The 20,923-nt window shown below is 39.1% G+C and overlaps 1 protein-coding gene across 21 annotated transcripts in view; it reads right to left on the minus strand.

The window, feature by feature from the left end:
• Positions 1-776: 776 nt before the first annotated feature.
• Positions 777-20,923, minus strand: part of IKZF1 (IKAROS family zinc finger 1) — a 105,862-nt gene continuing 85,715 nt past the window's right edge. For 15 of the 21 annotated variants that reach the window (XM_061449145.1, XM_061449139.1, XM_061449138.1 and 12 more), the window contains 4 exons: positions 15,869-16,036; positions 13,763-13,888; positions 9,205-9,339; positions 777-5,013 (listed from right to left, as the gene is read on the minus strand). In XM_061449145.1, the coding sequence (XP_061305129.1) occupies positions 4,307-5,013; positions 9,205-9,339; positions 13,763-13,888; positions 15,869-16,036 (1,136 nt within the window). In that variant the 3' untranslated portion in view covers positions 777-4,306. The remainder of the gene's footprint in view (positions 5,014-9,204; positions 9,340-13,762; positions 13,889-15,868; positions 16,037-20,923) is intronic. The other 6 variants (XM_061449149.1, XM_061449130.1, XM_061449132.1 and 3 more) reach the window with 2 other exon arrangements.

Raw genomic sequence — 20,923 nt, forward strand, 5'->3', positions numbered from 1 at the left:
AGATTTCTTGTAAGCCCCCTTAAGGCACTGGAAGATGCTCTAAGGTGTCCCTGGAGCCTTCTCTTTTCAAGGCTGAGCAAGTCCAGCTCTCTCAGCCTGTCTTCACAGGAGAGGTGCTCCAGCCCCCAATCATCTTTGTGGCCATAAGGCATTGGATTAGGTAGGACTTGGTCTTCAGCTGGAGCTGGTTTAGCAAGGCCCCTTCACATAGCTGGTGAATGCAACGTGACTGATACAGAGTGGCTTTTTGTGGCCACAGACGATAGGTTGCGAGGATGAGCTCACCATGACATGGGCTATAGGCATGGCAGTGGAGGCTGAGGCTGTGCATGGTACTCAGTGCTCCCTGACTGCCCATGGGGTATCTCACCACACACTGCCCCCCCCCAGTCACAAGCACAGACACATGGGGCCTCCAGCTGTACTAAACAACTTCTTCACTCACTAAGAGAGTGACAGAATGTTCTGGTGTTTGGGTTTTTCACCATGTTCTCTTGTCTTAAAAGATACACCTCAGTTTGCAGGCATAATTTAATAACATTTCCAAATTTTATGAAATTTTCTCTTTTCTGTTTTTTTTTTAAATACAATGCTCCCAAAGAAAAATGAAGTTACAATATAAAATCACAGCAAAAAAGAAGAGAAATGTGTAAATACAACTCTTCTATTAGAAAAGGCAGTGTCTTGGGAAGGGCTGGGAAGCAGGTACTTTTTACTTTTTTAAAACAGAGATAAACTTAAAGCCATTCACCATATTTACTCATTTAAGGGTTCAGCTAAATCATATCAGGGTATTGCACCATAGCAAGAAAAACAGAGAAAAAGGGAGATTACGCTAAACTAGTTTTCTGAGAGCACAGTTTGTTTCGATGTACACACACACAAAACATCTATTTTCATGCCTTACATATGGTCATAAATAAAATTGTTGAAACACTTGTTGCTAAAGAAATTGAAGATGATTTTGTGCAAAAAAAGAAAAACAAACCCTTCCCCCCAAAAACAACAACAAAGGCAAAACTATAAATGCCCCTTCATGAACAAAGAGTGCTGTTTGCTCCTGCCTTTAGACTATGCCCTCTGATACACTGTCTTAATATAATTACTTATACTACTGTACTGTTTAATATACAACATCAACATATTCTGTTATAGCATAAATAAGAAAACTCCAGACGCAGAAAACAAACCCACTGTGATTGACACTGCATTATCATGTCATATGAACCATTTTAGATGTATATATACATCTGTATATAAAATATTAATGATGATACACAAAACCACAGATAGGGCATGTACATGTTGACAAGAAAAGTGACACAGAAACCTCTATATGTGTGTGTGTGCACAAAGATGTTGTGAAAGCAGTGAACATACCCGGTGATCAGAAATCACAGTTAACAGCTAAGTTCAAGGCAGCCTGAAACTGCACTGGAGCTATGCTTGCATACACGGTTAATGAACGTGGCTTTATTTGTGTTGGATTTTAGTAAAAGAAAAAAAACAAAACCACCTGAGTAATCTTCTGTCCCCTCCCCTTTATAGCTTGGGTGTCTAAAAATGGTTAAAAATATTATGGCATGGGGTATACCATGACCTAAATCTAAGAACAGTAGGAAAGAGGTGTAAGAGCAAAAGAAGTGGAATATTTGTGTACAGCCTACATCTGGCTTCAGATGGGACATTGCAGCAGGACTGGGAAATTGCTCAGTCTCTTGTTGGTTGGTATCAATCAAAAGTGGAGAGAGGTAAGAACAGTTGACTGTACCCTACCAGCTATGAAACAATAAACCCATTTCAACTTTATTAAAAATAAAATAGAATAAAGAGGACTCATCACTGTTAGCTCCCCCCTTGAAGGTCCACTTCAGGTCATTCTTATACAAAATATTTGGTAATACCTTGTTACCAGGTACAGTCTGCCTTGAAGCTGAATGTGTAGCAGGCATTGATGATAAAACCATAGCTGGGGCACAAATTCCTATGCCCACCCCCTGCACAGTGTCTCAGGCTGGAAGGAGATAAGCAATAGCATCACGTAAGGCAACTGAGTTATAATACAGGAGTAGAGGGGACAACCTTTGGGCCTGTAGTTTACACTACTCGTTTGGGGGGGGGGGGTGTCACTGGTCATCCTGCACGTACCAGCCTACCTAATATGCTACTAATTTGCTTCCACCGTTGTGGGTACGTGCATCAGTCTACAGATGCTCATACAGAGAGTTTCACATCTGATGACAAAGCTATGAGATAGGCATGCACACATGCGCTTTTCAGTGTAAAAACACTTCTGTGCCCATGTGCCATTTGAGGTAAATGTCTTAGTTGGCATGAGAAGCTGAGACATGAGACTGTAAAAGCATGTATTTGTAATTCATTATTTAATCAGTATCTTTCCTCTAACTTCAGTGTTGTTGCCCCTGACTTACACCTGCAAAAGTGAAAGCAGAAGAAGGCGCTCTGTGTGCCTGTAATAGTTTGTATATATAGGAAATGTATATCAAATATAGTTACACATATCAGGCCAAATTGGCTGGGGTACAAGCATTCATGGTTCCAACAATTCGTTCTTTTATAATAAATATAGGTGTTTGGATGCACTTGCGAACAGAGAACATGCACCTGTATAACAAGACTGCTGGTCTTGTTGGTTATACAGTTGTGTTTATTGTGGAATATCCAGTTATTATGCAGAGTGGAAGTATTTCTAGACTAAGTTAATAAGATGGGTTATTTTTATGTGTGTTGCTCAGGAACTATTGCAGCACCAAATGACAGATTTTTAGGCAGCTGCAAAAATTTCTCTTTTGTCCAGTCTTAAAGTATGAGGGTGCTCAGGGAAAGGAATGAACTATTTGGAAGAGGAAGTTAAGTAAAAGCCTTTTAAAAAGGTATTTTTTGTATCAGCTGTGCTTGGGGTTAAAATCTTGTCTTCTTAAAGTTAGAAATTTTTGTTCTAACTGAAGTTACAGTACCTGTAGCATGGAGTGGTGGACTTGACTACACTCTACAAGTGCTGCAGTCTCTGGTCGCCATTCAGCAAAACACTTTTTTCATTTAACCTTAAGATTAGTTCCACTGAGGTAAAAGTAACTTAAAGCACATGGTGAAATGATTTGTTGAATAGGAAGCCAGGGCTCTCAGCACTTTTGCGGGGCTTGGTCCTTCATTAAACAGCGAGTGCAGGGAAGTAAGGAGAAGGCTACAAATTTTGACCGGCTGATTTAATTCAGGTCAGTGCTTTAAAAAATTATTAAGTGCAACACTTAGGAGTGGGGCCACAGAATCTGCAAGAGGACATCTGTGCAAGCAAAATAGGGTTTTTTTATATGTGACAGAGGGACATTTGGATCTTTTTCAGGCATTTAAAAAAAGATGAAAAATGTGCATAAGTAGACTTTCCCCACACATATTTCTACCTAGTGCTTTTCTCAACTGTACATCATACTTTCCTAAATAACTAAAACTTAAAAAAGAAAGAACAATTAAATACATTGTAACTTGTTTATGCAGAGAGAAGAGGGGCTGCTCTAACGAAAAGTGGGGTTTTATTGGGTAGGGAAAGAAAACATTTATTCAAAGAAGAGCCAACAATACCCTTTTTCTATACATTAAATGCAGTTCATACTTCACAGAGTATATTACAAGGGTGTTCCTTCTATCTTTCACATACCTGCTTGCCTGCCCAGTGACACAAACAAGGCAGCGCCCTTGCAGGTGGAAACATTCTACATTTACCACCAAAGCAACTCAGAACTCTCTGGCTGCAGGGTTCCATCCCACCCCAGCTGTCTGTGAAGTCATCTGAGATGGACACCTCCATCTTTAGTTGAGTTTAATCTTCCCAAAGGAGTCAAATAATACCAGGAAGTCAAAAAAACATGTATCTGGTGTAAGAGACCTACGCTCAGGGTGTTAAGTGAGAAAGCTTGGCCACTCCTGCCTGTTATGTCCTTGTTGGCATAGTGCATCTTGCACATGGTTAACACTTTTGGCAAGGGAGGTTTGCAAGAAGCATCAGTTAAGGGAAGGGCTTTCAGCTATGTAACTACAAAAGCTCCTATTTAAATTACTAAAGGTTTTTGGTGATCAAACATTTTCAGTAAAAACTTTAGTGCTCATTTTAGAAAACTGAGATGCAATGCATGCTACCAAAAGGAAAACTTTTCTTGTGGGAGAAGATAGCTGAACTTCTGACTCTTTCATCACTTTTACAGTCCAGCTGACTTGTGCTTTGCTGCTGTCGTGGCTCGTGCAGCTCCAGTAATGCAGCTGTTGAGGCTAGATCTGTGCCGGAGGAATTTTAACTCATGTGGAAACGGTGCTCCCCTCGAGTTATGTGGGAAGAGAATTCGTACCTGTCCTGGCTATGGTAGCCACACATATTGCATTCAAAAGGATCACGGAACCCATGGCAACCCATATGGATCGTATACATCACATGATCCAAGAAAAGGACTCGACAGTGTTCGCACTTGTAAACTTTCACTTGCTCCCCATTGCTGCTGATCACTTTGAAAGCATCCTGGGAATTGTCAGTACCTGCCCTCAAGACATCATATTGCCTGTTTTCTTCTTTTATAGAGATGCCATTTCTTGCATGGGGACCTATGTGGTTTGTCAAGTAGATTAAACCACTGCGCTCCTCATTATTGCTCTCTGTATCTGTTGAGTCTTGGCAGCTGTTGCTGGGCGAGGCATCTCTTTCAGAGGAGACAGATTTGGCTTTGGAAAGCAGCAACAAGTTTTCTACTGCGCTGTCCTGAGATGCATGGTTGGAGCGAGCCTGATTGTCCCCAAGAGGTTTGTGGAGCTGATACATGGGGCTGATAACGGGCACCATTTCAGAACTACCTGGCGGTGTCTGGACAAGGGGACGCAAAGACTCTGCCCCCAGGTAACTGATGGCATTATTAATGGCCTGGTCTATAACGTGCGTCTGCATAATCTCATTCTCCTTCTCATAGTTGGTGGTGGCATCGTATGGAAGATCAGGCAGACATTTCTCACCTGTAGTGAAAACCAGCCAGGAGTTAGAGGGTTGATTTCTACATAATTAAGGAACCAAACATCATGGTTTAATAGAACAGCAACATGGAAGAAAAGAATTGGTCAAATACCACCTGAGTTATTCATAGTTCTCTAATATAGCTGGTCAGAAAAATGGTTGGTTGGTTGGTGTTTTTTTCTTTCATTTTAATCTACAAAATAATCTGGGATCTTTGGAAAAGCAAATGGATGAAAACAGATCCTGGAACTAATTATATGGAAACCCATGGGAGCTAAAGATTGAGTGCTCCATCCTCTCTTTCTCCTTTAACTGGACTCCTTCATCTGCTTCCTACAGTGAACTGAGGCAGGCCTTTGTGGTGGGTAAAGACAGTGAAAACAAGCACAGTTACAGTGAGCCTGGCTTTCATGCTTCAGAGCATGACGCACATTGTCAATATCTTTGCCCCCAGATATTACAAATTTTTAGTGGAAATTGTATGTTTTAGTTTTAGACCTTCAGTGTCTTACAAATAACCCACATTGGCCATGTGATTATATGTCATTTTGGACAAAAATTAACAAAATCTTAACTTTTCAATTTCTCCTCCTTCCCACCTTGTTGTTTAAATAAGCTGTGGTAGACACATTACCAGAAGCTACTTATGTTTCTAGAAATTTTGTAGTGTCAAAGAGTTGTCATGTACAGAAGCAGCCAAGAACCATGGGAAAAAATTAAGGGCATTTGTAGTTGGAATATATTTTTCCTAGGAGATAAAAAGCCCTATATAGAGCAAGATTACTTCTTACTTATGACTTCAACTCTGATTTGGAATGCCAAAAATAAGGGGGGACGCGAACTTTTTTAAAATCAGACTGCATTTATGTATCTCTAGATGGATTCCCCAGTATTGGATGCTGAGTTTCACTACAATTTATCAAGATTCCAGGACAGATAGGACTAAGCAAAACATAGAAGGAAAAATTTAGGAGTGGAAGAAACTGTTTAAATGCATAGATGTTGATTTTATGAACCTGAACAGTCTTCTCAAATGGTGCAAAACATCAGTGTTCTTTTCAGGCCCCTAATAAATTTATCCAAATGCAAAGGGATAAAAAAAAATTCTCACTGGTTCATAAGAACTATCAATACCAGTTTGTTTACAGTCTGGATGGATTTTCTAGCTCTTCAGATCTTGGGAAATCCACTGAAAGCCACAAACATCTCTATGAGGGGCTGTCACCATTTCCTAATCAGAATGATATTGCTGGCCTTGGAAAGTCCTAATTTGTCTAAAATAAATGCTAATAGAAGCACATAAAGTTTACTAAAAAATCTGCAAATTAAGTTAACAAGAATTACCCACCCAGATTCTAGTCAAATTCACTATTAAAAGTCAGTGAAGAGCTTGGAAAGCTTCTAGCATGACTCTATTGCAATGATGGGGCTGAAGTGTAGAAATTCCTGCTGTCTACATTTCCCACAAGATATGGTTTCATACTAGTTTGTTCATGCTCTGCAAGTAGAGAAAGAAACACTGAGCATTTCGCAAGTTCCTACAAGGGATGTAGGGTACAGACACCTTCTAGGTGTGCTGCACAATCTTCTACTTCCTCTTGTTTCCTTTCCCTATTATTCTGTCAATGTGAGCACCCCTCTATGGGGGTGCATTCTTTTTTTCTTCCAGATTTACCCTTTCTATTGCTATAGTCTTCAGGCAGAGTTTGAGGCTTAAGATTCAAACTAGGCATTGTGAAAGACTCTTGAATTAAATATAGAAAACCTGCTAATACAAATGTATACCCTTGACTCAAGGAGTTAGAAATGAGATCAAAATAATTTATATTGCATGGGCACTGTATACCCCTGAGAAGTGAGACTGGTCTTCATTATACACAAAATTTTGGGCATCCAGAAGGCATGATTTTAATAGCTGTTTCTTGGGTAGTCTTTGCTTTATGTAGCTTAACTAGTCGGTGGTTGGACTAAGAGGATTAAGTGCTCATAAGAGAAATCGTTTCCAAGCAGTGTCTGAAGCAGAGACAAACTTGAGGTAGGCAGGTGTCATTTCTATATCTGGGCAATGCAGGTAATACTTGTACTCATTAAAAATAATAGTTCATTTCTGTGGTTATTAGAGCGTAAGTAAATTAAACTGCTAAAGGTTTGATGCACTTCAAGCTTTGCACTGCTCATGGTTCTGCAGTAGGTACCAAACTGTAAAAATTCACTCAGTGCATTCTTTTTTCTTTCTTTCTTTTAACCTCTTTTTACTGCCTTTTGTTTCCACATGATAAGTATGTGTTAACCTCACCACCAGTTCTCACTCTCTGGTTTGGATGGCACAATTCTGCTTTCGGGTCTGGGAGCTACTCCAGTTTGGAATACGTAGAGAATTTTACAGATAACTGGCTTAATCTGGTGAACAATCTCAGTTTTGAAAGGTAATGATTTAGCCTTAAGAAAAAAGAGAGAAGCAGCAGATCATCTTTCCCTTATGCAAAGGGTGCCATTTGCTCCTTCTCCCTGGAATTCAACATGGGATTTGGGATGACACAGTGATGTACAGGAGCAATAAACATATTTTATTACACAAAAGCTCTCCTGACTATCCAGCCCAGCCTTGTATTAATCAGGAATGTACCTATTACAAGAAGCAGCAGGTGAGGATTGGAAAGGAAAGGATCTGGGGGCATTTTCTTGTCAGAAGAGTTCATCCTTTTGAAGTTTAGCAAATTTCCATAAATATCTGCTGCCAGTAGGTTGTCTTCCTACACCGCACCCTGAATAACTGACAGGAAACTCTGCCCTCCTAAAACTCGTAGTTAAACTGGCTGTCTTTACTGTTTCTCAGGCTGAAGCGAGAAAAGGAGAACAAAAAAGCTAGTCCACACCCACAGATACATCGCATATAAGATACTTGCTAGCACCTTTTAAATTTTAATACTTCTTTCTGGAGCTGTCATAGAACTAGTATTTTGCCTAATGCAATCAGGTACTAGGGTGTCTAAATGAATCAGGTTTGCCTCATGTAGCTGATATATTTTTGGCAACTACCTCTACAACAACTTAAGTCCTTTAAGAAGCATAAGCATTTCTTATCCTTGACTACCTCCTGCAGTTGTTGCCTTTCGACTTTAAAAATCTTGGACTTTCATTTCAAACCTTCTGTTGCACCTCCTGATGTGCAACATCCCCTTTCCTTGTCTCAGAAATATTAATTTTCCTTTCATCCTTGTGTTCTCATTTAAGAAGGTTTATTTGGAATTTCTGTTCCATACACTAGTCTTTTTTGGCCTTGACTTTTGACTGAAGACCTTCTTCACATGTCTTTTGTTTCAAAAAATTCAGTTTTCTCTAATTGTCTCCTATAGAATATTATAAATGAACAAGCAGAGAATTATAAAAGAATCTGACTAGATATGAGTAGATACTGTCCTCTGATCTCCCATGTTTTTATTTATGTAAGACTAACTCTACATAGCTGACAAAATACAGTCTGTGTGTTACACAAAACTCATGTGACCACTATTTGGTACAGACTTACGGAACAGAACAATGTATGTGTAGCCTCCTTTTTTTTTTTCACTGTTAAGACAAAAACTACTATGTGTAAAAAGGCCATGAAGTTTTTGCAATATTTATAGAATGTACCCAAAGGTCTTTCAGGTATTATTCTCAGACCTGGTTTTATTTGTTTCCATGATTATTTTGGGCTGTAAAAGTAAAGTATACAGACTTTATGAAGGGATGAATAATATTATCCAGCCTATGTACTGTACACCAATATGCCCAGATCTGAATGTCATCCAAATTGTTAATAAAATGACCCTGAAAGTGTGGTCAAATGCTTTCCCAATAGGAAACATCTATTCCTATCTGCAGCTTTTTAAGGCAACTTCAGGAACCTGTCCAGATATTGTAGCGATCTGGTTCATAAGCATTAGAAAAAGTTGGGAAAACAGAGTTAAAACCAATCTCCAGATGTGCAAAATTAAACATGCAGAAATGTATGCTGGAGAAGTTTGGTTGATTTGATTTGGTCTGGTTTTTTTTTTCTTACCCCAACACATCTCTGTATTTGCTTCTATAGATACAGCTAACTTAGTAAAACAAGTAAAATTAAAATCATAACGCAAAAGTTAAACTCTTGTGAGATGGCTTTTGGTTTTGTTTTATTTTTTAGGAGACAGCAAACGTTTAACTCTTACCAACAAATTTCTGAGGCATAGAGCTCTTACGTCTGGCGACGTTACTTGCTAGTCTATCCAGCACGAGGGATCTTTCTGACCCTATCTTGCACAGGTCTTCAGCCATTTCACTCTGGTTAGTATCCTCTTTTATGACTGAAATCAAATGACATCAGAAGGGTTAGGCATGCTTGTTCCATTTTAATGGAACTTTTGTCTTCAGGTTAATGTTTCTCAGCTAATGTCTTTAAGCTCACAACCAACTGGAAGGAGAAGCTCACCATCGCAGACACAGAATGATTCTGACTCTTGTTAACAAAGTCCCTCATGCTGATCAATCTATGTACATGTTCATGTTTCCTTCCTTTAGGATACAAAAATGAGATTGCAACTGCAAGGCATCTGCCTGTAGGCAATTCACCCTTCACCCTTGTTCTAGAGCACTCTGCATTTCTGTGAATAAATGAGGTCCTAACATTATACTGGACATAAAGGAGTTAATCTTTTCATCCTGCTCTCACCCCCACCATCCCTCTGCACCTTTCTCAGTGGAACTGCCTGTATAATCATCACTTTTTCAGCAAGAAAAAGGGACAAACTTCTCGCAGAAGATTCATTTGCAAGCTACACCAGCTCTTCTCCCAGCCCTCTTCTTTTTCTTTGGTAAATATTTCTATACTTCACTGATGCAATTTTAGACTTTAAATGGCAATTTAAGTTGCTCAAGTCACATATCTAGGGGAGCACTGATATCCAATACTCAAACCTGTTTCCCAACCTCCTGCTGCTGCTGTGACACTAATGAATTAGAAAGGAGCTCAGCTGTAAGGCTCAAAGAAAAGGAGACTATTTCACTTTCACTGTGCTTTACTTCAGTACTTTCCTGCAGAAAGGGAAGGGACATATGAAAATGCATTGTCAAAGCAATGACTATGATGGAAAGGTATTTCTGACTTCCAACATCTAAAGGAAAAATGCCATGCAGCAAGATCACAACACAACTGATAAACTTATTTTGTTTGGTTTTGTGTTGTTTCTGTTTTGGGGGAAGAGGGGAGGGACGATTTGGCAAGAGAGGTCAGAGACAGGAGAGAAAGGAATTAATTTTACTTTTACCTGATACTAGGATACAGGTATTTTTCCTGAACTAGTTAGCTGCTATTAAAGGGAGATGCAAAAGATGACTTTTAGACTTCGATTCTGCAAGCTGTTTCAATTAGGTGTACCACTCTGCTACCTTTTGCCTTCTGTGCCTACTGAGAGTTTGTTTTATCACTGAGTTTACCAGCTCACAGAATCCATTACTCTGGCACCTGGGTGTTTCTCAATAGTGGAGAACATGCTGTTCCTATGCGGTATTATTTTGGCAATATACCACTACCATAAAAGGATGATTGTGAAAGTTTCATTGCTCCTGAAAGATGTGAAATCAGGGTCTGGTGGATAATTAGAAGGAGCAGGTGAAGTGTCCCAGACGACAACACTCTACAACACCAAACTGAAGAGCACACAAGTGATTCTTGAGTCCCTGCTGCAGTAACACATACTGCAGTGACAGTGACAGTAAGTCTCACGGAATTATGCCCCAACCCCATAAGATACTGAAGACTGTGACAAATGTAAGTTATGAGCAGAATTTGATCATGAAGTTGAAGAAGGGTAAAGGGCATCGGTGGTGCCTTGTCATCATTGAACAAGCACATGCCAGCATCTTGTGCTGGCTTAGGCTTCCAGATACCACTTCAGGAAGAGACAGAGAATGTTCTAAACCAGCTTGTTCAACAGGGAAACAAATGATCAAATTGCTAGCTAAAAGTAGAAATGATCAGGAAATATCTGTTTAGGATATAATAACATTCAATTTCTAATCAATTTGAGAGAGGGTAAGTTATGTATTCAAGTCTCAAACTTTAAAACCTGCTATACGGAAAAGTAAAAATGACATACTAATTTCAAGCCTTTGCAACTGAGCCCCCCTGAAATTTGTTACCAACCCGATAACTATTTTTCTGTAATTTGGTGTCTATGAACTGAAAAAGATATCATTTTATATTTTCAAAAAATCCACAAGTGACTGAAAAATTGTAATTGACCCTTTTTAAACTTCGTAAACCGTGTCTTCTGTTATTTTATATAGGCCTGGTAAGACTTCAGCACACTTCCATTCAACTCAAATGCAAAACTCCAAATAATACCCATAAGAGAAGAACTTCACATAGACAGTGAGGTTCTAGTCCTCTAAAATAAGAATTTTGCAATTAAATTCAGCAGGTTCCTAATTTCATGCTGAACCTCCTATCTTAAACAAAGCAAACAAGAGTTAAAATGCAAATAATCTCTTGCTCCCCTCCTTACTCTCTTTGCTGGATCTTTCCCTTACTGAAGTACTTTATAATATATCAATTCTATTTCTTAGATTTACAAGCTGATGAAAAGCTTCTACCAGTTCAGGTTCTTTCAACTGATAATTTTTCTAGGTACACTGCACAAAGTGTTTTAAAAATGCTGTACAAAGCAATCCCAATCTAGCAGAATATCAAATCAGATGTTCTAGCAGATTTTTGTATAAACTTTTTTGAGTCTGAAGGGCCTGAATTTTGACTCTAATACCTCTATATCACACCCTGAAATATTCTTAGAACAGTGGTAGTACAGCTATTTGGTTTTCTAGATGTAATGTAGAATGCACTAAAAATCCCAGAAAGACACCCACTCATTCTCAACTGTTTCACTTGTACATTTTCATCTTTGAGTTTATAAGGGAAAGAATGAAAAATGGCAAAATGGTAAAATGTTATGTTTGCAATGAAGTAGAAGAGATTAGAATGAAAAATACTAGGAAAAATGCAGGAAAGTTTCCTCTTTTAGATACACAAAGGTTGATTTATTAGTTCTGAGAACTCAGTTCATTTAAGAGTGAAGTTTTTGGCTGGATGTAAGGTCTAAACCCTGAAGCTAATCCTCTATTTTCCTAATTTGAAAAAGCACTCTTATTATATTAAATATGGGTTTATATAATACTTTCAATATATGCAAGGAAAAAGTAATTCTTCCAAAGCACTCATGAATTCCACAAGTTTTCATCCCACTGAGATATTAGTCTTAAGTCAGTGTAAACTCTCCTGTCATGATTCGCTATAAACAAAAGTCCATCTCTAAAATGGTATTATTCCTTATCGAAGTTTATGATTCCTGACATCGGTTTCATCTGGGCATTTTTGCTTACTAACACTTTAGTAGTAGTTCAGCTACTCATTCACACAGATTTTCATGTTCTGTGTGCAGGCATTCAAATCCATGTGCCAGACACTGAAAATTCAAATACCAACACAGAATATTTGCTTCTAAATCCTATCACCTTTTTGAGGAATAAGTATTGTCGCCTACTGTGTATTATGTTGAGCTTTTCTATTTATACATACATTCTCCAGCCCCTCAATAAAATTAGAAGGGGTGCTGCTCTAACATGCTGTTTGCTAGAAGTATCTCATCTGTATTTGCTGCTATCATTATGTGCATATACTTTACATTATTTGATAGCATGTAAAAACATATTCAGGTTCTGTCCAGATATAAAATATTAAATGAGTCATTATTGCAAATAGGTCAGAAGCAACCTTTCATTTTCATAATTTGAAAAGCCAAATAGCATATACAGACAAGATGAGAAGGGTATGCAAGAAGTGTAACTTACTGGGTGGGCTGAAACTCCACCACGGAAGATGGATCTTATATTCTCTCTATCTAAAACTACACATGCAAGGGGATTTTGTATGGTTATTTACTGCAATCAATCCCAGATAGAACTTTAGGACCTTTGTTAAAAACCAATCCAAATCCCAATACCTGCTTGCTGTATTTCTCGGCATAGTTTTAGATTGGATGCTCTTCAAGAAATGGACTTTACCTTCATCATAAGGCTGATCTCTCAGAGAAGCACAACAATTCATCACATCACCCAGTTTTCTTTTAAAAAGGAGGTTGGGAAGAAATCTGTCAATATATTAGCCTTTCTGGATTGTCTCAGACAGACAAACTATATTAAATGCCTCTGGCTTCATGTCCTCATGCTTGGAAAAGTGAGATCAGAGATAGATGGCTCATCCTTATTAGATGAGCTGGTACCAGTGGTTAAGTAAGCCCTTTAAGGTGTGCCTGGGAAGGGCAGAAGATGTGCAGTGTGGAAGCTTCTCCAGCCCTACCCAGAACACTGATATTAAGCCTTTATTAAGAATACATCCACAGGAGTACTGCAATACAGGACTCGGGGCAAAAGAGAAAGGTGGTGAGATGATGTGGTCATACTGACGATGGTGAACTGGTATTTTCCATGTCTTGCAAGTGTTTTGCTACACACCTGAGTTTTACTTTGGCTTTTTGTTTGAGGTAAACAAAACAAGACAACAGCCAAATATTTATCAAATATAGAATAAATCCAAATGCAATATTATACATATGGGGTGCGTGTGTGCCTCCCCAATGCAAATGATGCCGCAAATAGTACTACTGTTCTTTTTGCACTCCTTTTTCTGCGTACATGACAGGGAAGAGTTAACACCCAAATGGACACGTTCATTACCTGAATAGAGGCTGCTTGAGATATTCATGGTTTGCAGGTAGTTATGACAGCGTTCTTTATGTTCTTCCAAAGAACTGCGCTGCTTATAGCTGCGACCACAGTATCCACATTTATGAGGTTTGCCAACTGCAGAAAACACAATCAATGGAGGGATTCAGATGAAGTATTCAACAGTCTACTAATAATGGTAAGAAGAACAGGAAAAAGAAAACCATCCCAAAAATAAACCCCATGCTGTGATGAACTGAAGGAAGATTTTGTTAAAAAAAAAAACGAACAACCCAAAACTTAAAAACTTAAACCCAAACTAATGGAAAACTAGCTGATTATCTTCATATCAACAGACCATTTCTGTGGGTACTGCAAGCTGATTTTAGATGATTCACATCAGATAAAGACTGAGACATTAAACCTTCAAAAATGGCATCTGCACAAATTAGAAACTGAGACACCTTCAGAAGTCTGAGTATAGTTGCTGTAGTGCCTAGCTCCCACAGAGACTGCCGTTGGGGAACTGATAGCATAGGTAGAGACACCTGCCCATGACTGGAGGTCAATTCTGACGTAACCACAATCAGCTCAGCCCTTTTAGGACAATGTTAGATTTCTGCTTCTGGAAATTCAAGAGAGATGGCATGACAAAACATTTTCTGTACTACACCAATCCAGATGTAGGTAGTTACAGGAATTTCACAGTAACAATACAGTTTCATAGACTTGTGGACCTGAATTTTCTGTCTTAGCATGACAAGACTGTCACCTTATATGTGCTTCCACAGTTTTAGGTGGTTACACAGCTTAACTTTCGAATTCCATTTACAAATTCTCAAGTTTAAATCAGACTCAGACATTCAAGTTGTTTTATAATGTATTGATATCAATTTGTCAATTGCAAGAACTAATCACAATCTATAGTTCATGCATTGTCTCTTTAGCTACCGAATCTTCAATTTGCCGATAGTGTCTAGGTGTAATTTCATGTATGAAAGATTATGTTTAAAATTGTGCAGCGATGAAAATCAGTAACAGTAAGGAGAGAGGCAAAGTAGTATTTTAAAAGATACGATTTCCTGAGTTGGGTCAGGGCTGGACAGGAGAAGTGGAAATTATTTTGGATATCTGGGACCAACACTAGGGATCTTATTATTTAATGTGTGCTCTAATTTAACGTGTAGAGAATTTCCTTAGTTTTGTGTAACACAGAAATGTCACTGTGAGAGCTTCCCTTCTGATACACAGAACTTAGTCCCGAAGTCAATTTCACAAGTAAAGTTACCAGTGTCAGTTCCAGCATTGTGTTTTGGAGGTCTATCCAAATACCAATTTGCATTTCCAGCTTAGCTTGGGAAACTAGATGAGACAACACTCTGCTTTTAAAGGCACTTTGAAGGCGCTAAATTGGTTTTACTTCACAGAAGGGTTTGACTATGGCTTCTGTCAAACAATGAAAGGTCCATGGTAACGGAAAAGTGCAGCTGTTAAAAAATATTTATTCAATATACTGTTGAGATAGAACACTGAAAAACTCTTGAGAGTCCTCTCTTTTTGAAGATTATTATCTTTCTCTCTCCCACCCTCTCCCTCCTCCCCGCTCTTTCTCTTTCAAAGTAGTTGCAATAACAAGGTGTAACAAATAACTGCTGCTAAATGCTGTAGGTGGTATTTACTCCTTAGGTCGAGAATGACTACCAGACTGGAGGTTTTTGAGACTGTGACTTGAAACCTACTCTGTTTAGAATTTACATTATCTCTATATGCTGATAAATGCCATCCAAACCCTAAACCAGTCCACCAGTTTTAATTCATGTTCGTAGTTCCATGAAATGGATTACTCACATGAGACTTGTAAGATGAAACCCAAATACAGAAACTTTTAATCAGCTAAGAAGTATGGGAAAAGAAACATGACCATGAGAATGAGATGTGTTTAGTCATTTCTTTGCTGCTAAAACACTGTGGCCAGCTCACAGCTTGGTTAACCCCAACATGGGGCTATTCGCCTCCCCAGGGTGAGAAGACCTTTCAGTCTTGGGGGTCACAAATGCCTCCATCTTCTCAATGGGTACAGTGATGAGTGCCCCTGGATGGTCCTACACCTTCACTTACCCGAGTGAGTCCTCAGGTGTCCCGTAAGGGCATCCCTGCGACGGCAGGCGTAGTTACACAGGTGACACTTGAAGGGCTTTTCACCAGAATGCAACTTTATGTGGCGCAGAAGGTTGCCCTTCTGCGTAAAGGAGGCTCCGCACTGATTGCACTGGAAAGGGCGCTCTCCTACAGAGAGAAGGATAAAATATGTGAGAACAAAAAATCTTAGCAGTAACAAGAGAAAGATTTCAGTGAGAAAGTTGTTTTCTCACTGCTGCTCTGTGACTTCCACCGGCTGCAGGTTTGATATAACATGAGGCTTTCAGACTAAACCTGCCAGTTTCTTAATGCTTCACTGGCTGGGTCAATTTGATCTGAAAATCTAATTTTTTTTTTCTAAATCAGAATGGCACATCACAATGCAAATTCAAACTCATTTAAATAAAGTGACTGCAACATTTTGTGTTGAAGAGCCACTCTTCCTGATCAGCAGTTTTGGAATAAACCAATATCCAATTTTGCATGTTGTGGCATTTGGTGGGGTTTTTAATGTGGCTTTTTTCAAAGGGTCTTTAAAATATGCCACTGAAGCAGCAAAATAAAAAGGAAACTCATTAAAAATGCATTTCAGGATCACAAGTTCATTTCAGCGTTACATTCTTATATTTAAATGAAAGGCACTTCATTATAACAGTTATAATAACTTCTTTTCATTTACATTTTCCCTGTATTTTCCCTTTCAATTTCTTCTCCATTACCTGTCTGTCCCTAAGCAGCCAAATCAGGAAGGAGACAGAGAAAGAGAAAGAAAGAGAGAGAGTAAAATCACATAAGTTAAGACAGTACGAAGGAAGCTCTGTACTTCCATGCTGAAGTCCCAACCCTTCTAGGCCAGGTATGAGCAGAGGAGCTGCACAAATGGCCTCTGCTGGTCTATAGTTTGAACGGACACGGGATAAAACTTGGAGACACAGCCTTGATTTGTCTAAACTGGTGCCTGCTTTTAAGGATGTGAATCAACTAGCCTTTGCAAAAACTAGTATGGCAGTTGCTTGCTTTTTAGTGCTGTTTAAAATCAGTATGTTCATTTATTCACTTAGCTATTTTTTTTTTTTTTTTAATTTAAGACATTTGAAGCCTTTTCTTAAGTCTGGGAGAAATAAAATATGTTTCCAGTTGTACCAGGTAGGAGTAAAGGAAAATTTATATATGGGAGTATTGTATCAGCAGGAACTGCTCCTGCATGCACATTTCTCTGTAGCCCTCAACTAAGTCAAATTAGTCAACTTAGTCAAATTTGAAACTCATTTGCTGAATTCTGTTTCTCTTAGGCATAAATGTAATCTGCTCTAGTAATTACGACACACTATTGGTAATAGAAATAGCCCAAAGATGACCTATTCTTAGTTTTGATTTCCTTTATATAACAGTAATATTGAATTTAAAATTTTAGTGCTGAAGTTAAAATATATATAAAAATAAATACAAGTTAAACAGTTTCTTTCTCTCACTCACTTAACTATCATGTATTATTTTGCACACCTAGGACCAACTTGCATGTCCATACATGATATATATGCAGCATGATAATTTCTGATTTTTGGGTAATGCAGTAGAACAGCTGAAAATCAATTAGACAGCAGCACAGTAATAACCCAAAAATCTGTAAACTCAACCATCAGGGCTGGTAGATTTAGCATTCAGCAAACAATAAAAGTAATCTGCTTTATAGCAAGATATTACCATTGGTCAAATAGCTGCAAGTAGGTCAGCATAGCCCCTGTCAAGCCAAATGAGCTCACTTTCTTTGTCCATCAAGTAGCTGTATTCACCTAAACTATAGGTGCAACTGGTTCAACTGGGGTGGTCCACAGAAATGCCAGAATGAGCCTTATAGATTTCGCAGTGTACTTCATAAGCCATGCGCAGTAGTTGTTAGGGGAAAAAGAAAATGGGTAAGAGATTGTCTGCTTTACCACTCATTCTTTGAGCCAATTACTCAGTGTGGAAGGTATTTTTCAGAAATGGACTGAAACAGTATTGAAGAAGTCAGTTTGTCATGGAGGACACAAATTCAGAAGAAATGGTTACTTCTTACTAAAGAGCTTTTTGAGCATTCATTTCTGTTATTTTTACTCAGAGGAGCGTACAAGGAGAAAACAAGGATCGTAGAAGTACTCCAGGAATGAAATGTAAAGCAAAGTAACACTGAAATCTATCTCCAGCCTATAGCTTTTGCTATTACGGGGTGAAATCTTGCACTGTGTGGAGAAGACAGGTGGATGGAGCATTTCAAATGAGACTGCTGCATTTCAAATATTTCTACAGAACATACAGTTCTGTAATGGATCAAATGCAAGAGAACCTGCACGTACATTGCTGTGCAAGGAAAATGACACAAACACTGCAAGATCCTGAAACTATGTGTAGATTGACTGGCCCTTGGCTGTCCATGCTGCATCTACCTGGGTGGGAAAAGCCTGGCTTGTGAGACCAGGAAAGCTCCTAGCCCTACTAGGATGGAGACGGTCACTGGTGGAAAATTACTGGTTGCGGCACTACCCTCCCAAAATGGGAAGGATGGGAAGAAAAAATGTTATGCATCTTTTATTTAAACAATCAGCTTTGTGTGCTATTTTGTTGCCAGTTCTGAGCAACCTATCCTGGGCCAATTTCACCACACGTTGAGTAACTATGGACTAATATGGGCCAAGAAGCAAAATTTGCAATGGGAGCCTTGAACTGAACCAACCACCATTGGAGTGATTTGCAAGCCTTAGTGGCAGCATGGGCCCTGAGCTACTTATTCAGTGAAGAATATTGATCCTCTTAATTGAAATATTTATTATTTCTTAAACAACATAATGACAAAGTCATCCAAAACTCAGAGACATGTATAGCTCTTTTCTCTTTGTTTTGTTTTGTTTGGGCATTAGTTTTCTAAATAAACTGGAGGCATTCAGACCCAGCTAACAAGACATAAGTGAACTAATTGGTGACTTACTTAAGTTAAAGATCTGCACATGTAAGGAGGGACTATATATACCTGTGCACACACACCTATATATGCACATATACATAAGCACACCATGCACATACATATGTGCACAATGAGCTAGCGAAGCCTGAATCAATACCCTGAGGTCTCAGCACCAAGGAGCAGAAGGGGATTTCTCTGTCCTTTCTAGATAGTCTTTTTCCTAAACACCAAGCAAGATAGCAGCAAGCTGGAGAAAATCAATGTACTGAAAGCCTCAGGGAAGGCGAGTGAGAAGAGCTGGGCATCTGTGAGTGGGATTTGCTCCACAGATGGGAACAACAGGTAGCAGTCAGTGCTGTACAGCTGCTAGCAGACAGGAGGGGACAGAAATATCAGGTGCTGTTCTGCGTATCTGCACTTGGCAGGTGTATTCATTTAAAGTAATTATGCTTTTTATCAGGTCAGGAAGTCATTTTATTTTGGCACTTTAGCATGCTAGAGTTTTGTTCACTTATCAAATATTTATTTAAGGAAGCCTCACTGTATATGCAGGTTTTACATGAATTAGCAGCAAAGTAATTCATTTGTGAGGCTTATTCCTTCACCAGGCATGTATTGAAATGGGCTTTGGCATAGTCAGTTAAAGGTCTGTAATAGTATATCCCATATCTACTTTAATTTTCACAGTGCAGCTGAAAGGAAAAGCAGTCACCACAGTTTCCCCATGACATCCCTTTAATTTAAACTACCAGCTCTGAGCCTCCACTCCCTTGCCAGGCCCTGAAAAAATGCCTAAGAGGCTTCTCAGGAGAGCAGCTGACGACAAGGCTGGAGGGAAAGCAAAGGCTTTCTTTCCATGGTATGACTCTGGGGTGAAACTTCACACTCTTTGGTTTTATTGAGTGTAAAAGAAGGGGATCCTGCTGAGCAAAGTGCACCTCATGGGGTGCTTTCATTATGGGCTTTAACAATGTTCTTTGATTAAAAAGAAGGTCCCATTGGCAAGGGGAGGGCTCTGCAATGGGTGGAGAATTCTTAGAGAGACAGCTGTTGTGTGGCAGCATCCTGATCACCCTTGGCAGGCATATGAGCCCCTCTAACACGGGGCATCTGGAGGTCTATGCCAGGGAAACCAATGAGGTGGCCCCTGGTGATGCTGTCATGGGGGACAGGCAGCCCAGCTCATCCTCCGAAGACTCAGCGTGCCAGGTACCAGTCAGTGCACTAGAAGCAAAGGCAGCTCTGCCCACTGCTTCCCTAAAATCAGGTATGCCCCACAATGGCCATTCAGCCCTAGTGCAAACGCTGCCTTTGATCCACAGGGACTCAAAACAGCTCCTCCAAATGCAACAGCATACTTTTAATTAAACAAAAGCCTTCTTAAACAAGCACAAAAACTTCTACCTCTAAATGCATTTTAATTTGCAACATTTTATTTCAACTGCTACAGCATCCTCATCAAGCCTATGGGTCTGTTTAAAAGGCCTCATGTCCAAGTCATTTTCCATATGCATTTACCAACTTTTAAAGGATAATATTAATATTAAATTAAAAAAAAAGGGAAACAATAGACCAACAAGCACTTTATTATATCTAGGAAGTATGCTGCAGCCTCTCTTCTGGGAACTACATGTGGCTTTTCCAATAAAGATAATTATCTGCTCTTCCCTGACAGAGGGATTTATCATATTAAATTGAAGAGTACTTTGAAGTAGGCAATGTAACACCATTGCTATCACCAGCACAGCTTCTGAGCATGGCTAACCCATGTTACACTAACACATCACACCCTTCCAGAGCTTGAACAGCCACAGTTACAGCAGACAGCACTGGAGGGGGCAGACAACACTCAGGGTCTTTTTGTGGATCCTCTCCATTACTCTGAAAATAACCTTCTAATCTCATTCCTTAGTCATTCTGGGGAAATCAGTTAAGCATGACTGTCAGGATGCAGGGGAAGAAAGTATTTTTGTGTTCACTAGCTGGACTATTTCAGTGGAATCTAGCCATCTGACAGGTTATTCTCACCTTAAAAATATTTTAAAATTCCCTCTCATTTGAATGTTCATGAAAAAATGCCAAATACTTTGTTT

The sequence above is a fragment of the Pezoporus flaviventris genome, unplaced genomic scaffold, assembly GCF_033815535.1.
Source record: "Pezoporus flaviventris isolate CSIRO_AGI_PZ_B2104156 unplaced genomic scaffold, CSIRO_AGI_Pfla_v1 ptg000007l, whole genome shotgun sequence".
NCBI classification, from domain to species: Eukaryota; Metazoa; Chordata; class Aves; order Psittaciformes; family Psittacidae; genus Pezoporus; species Pezoporus flaviventris.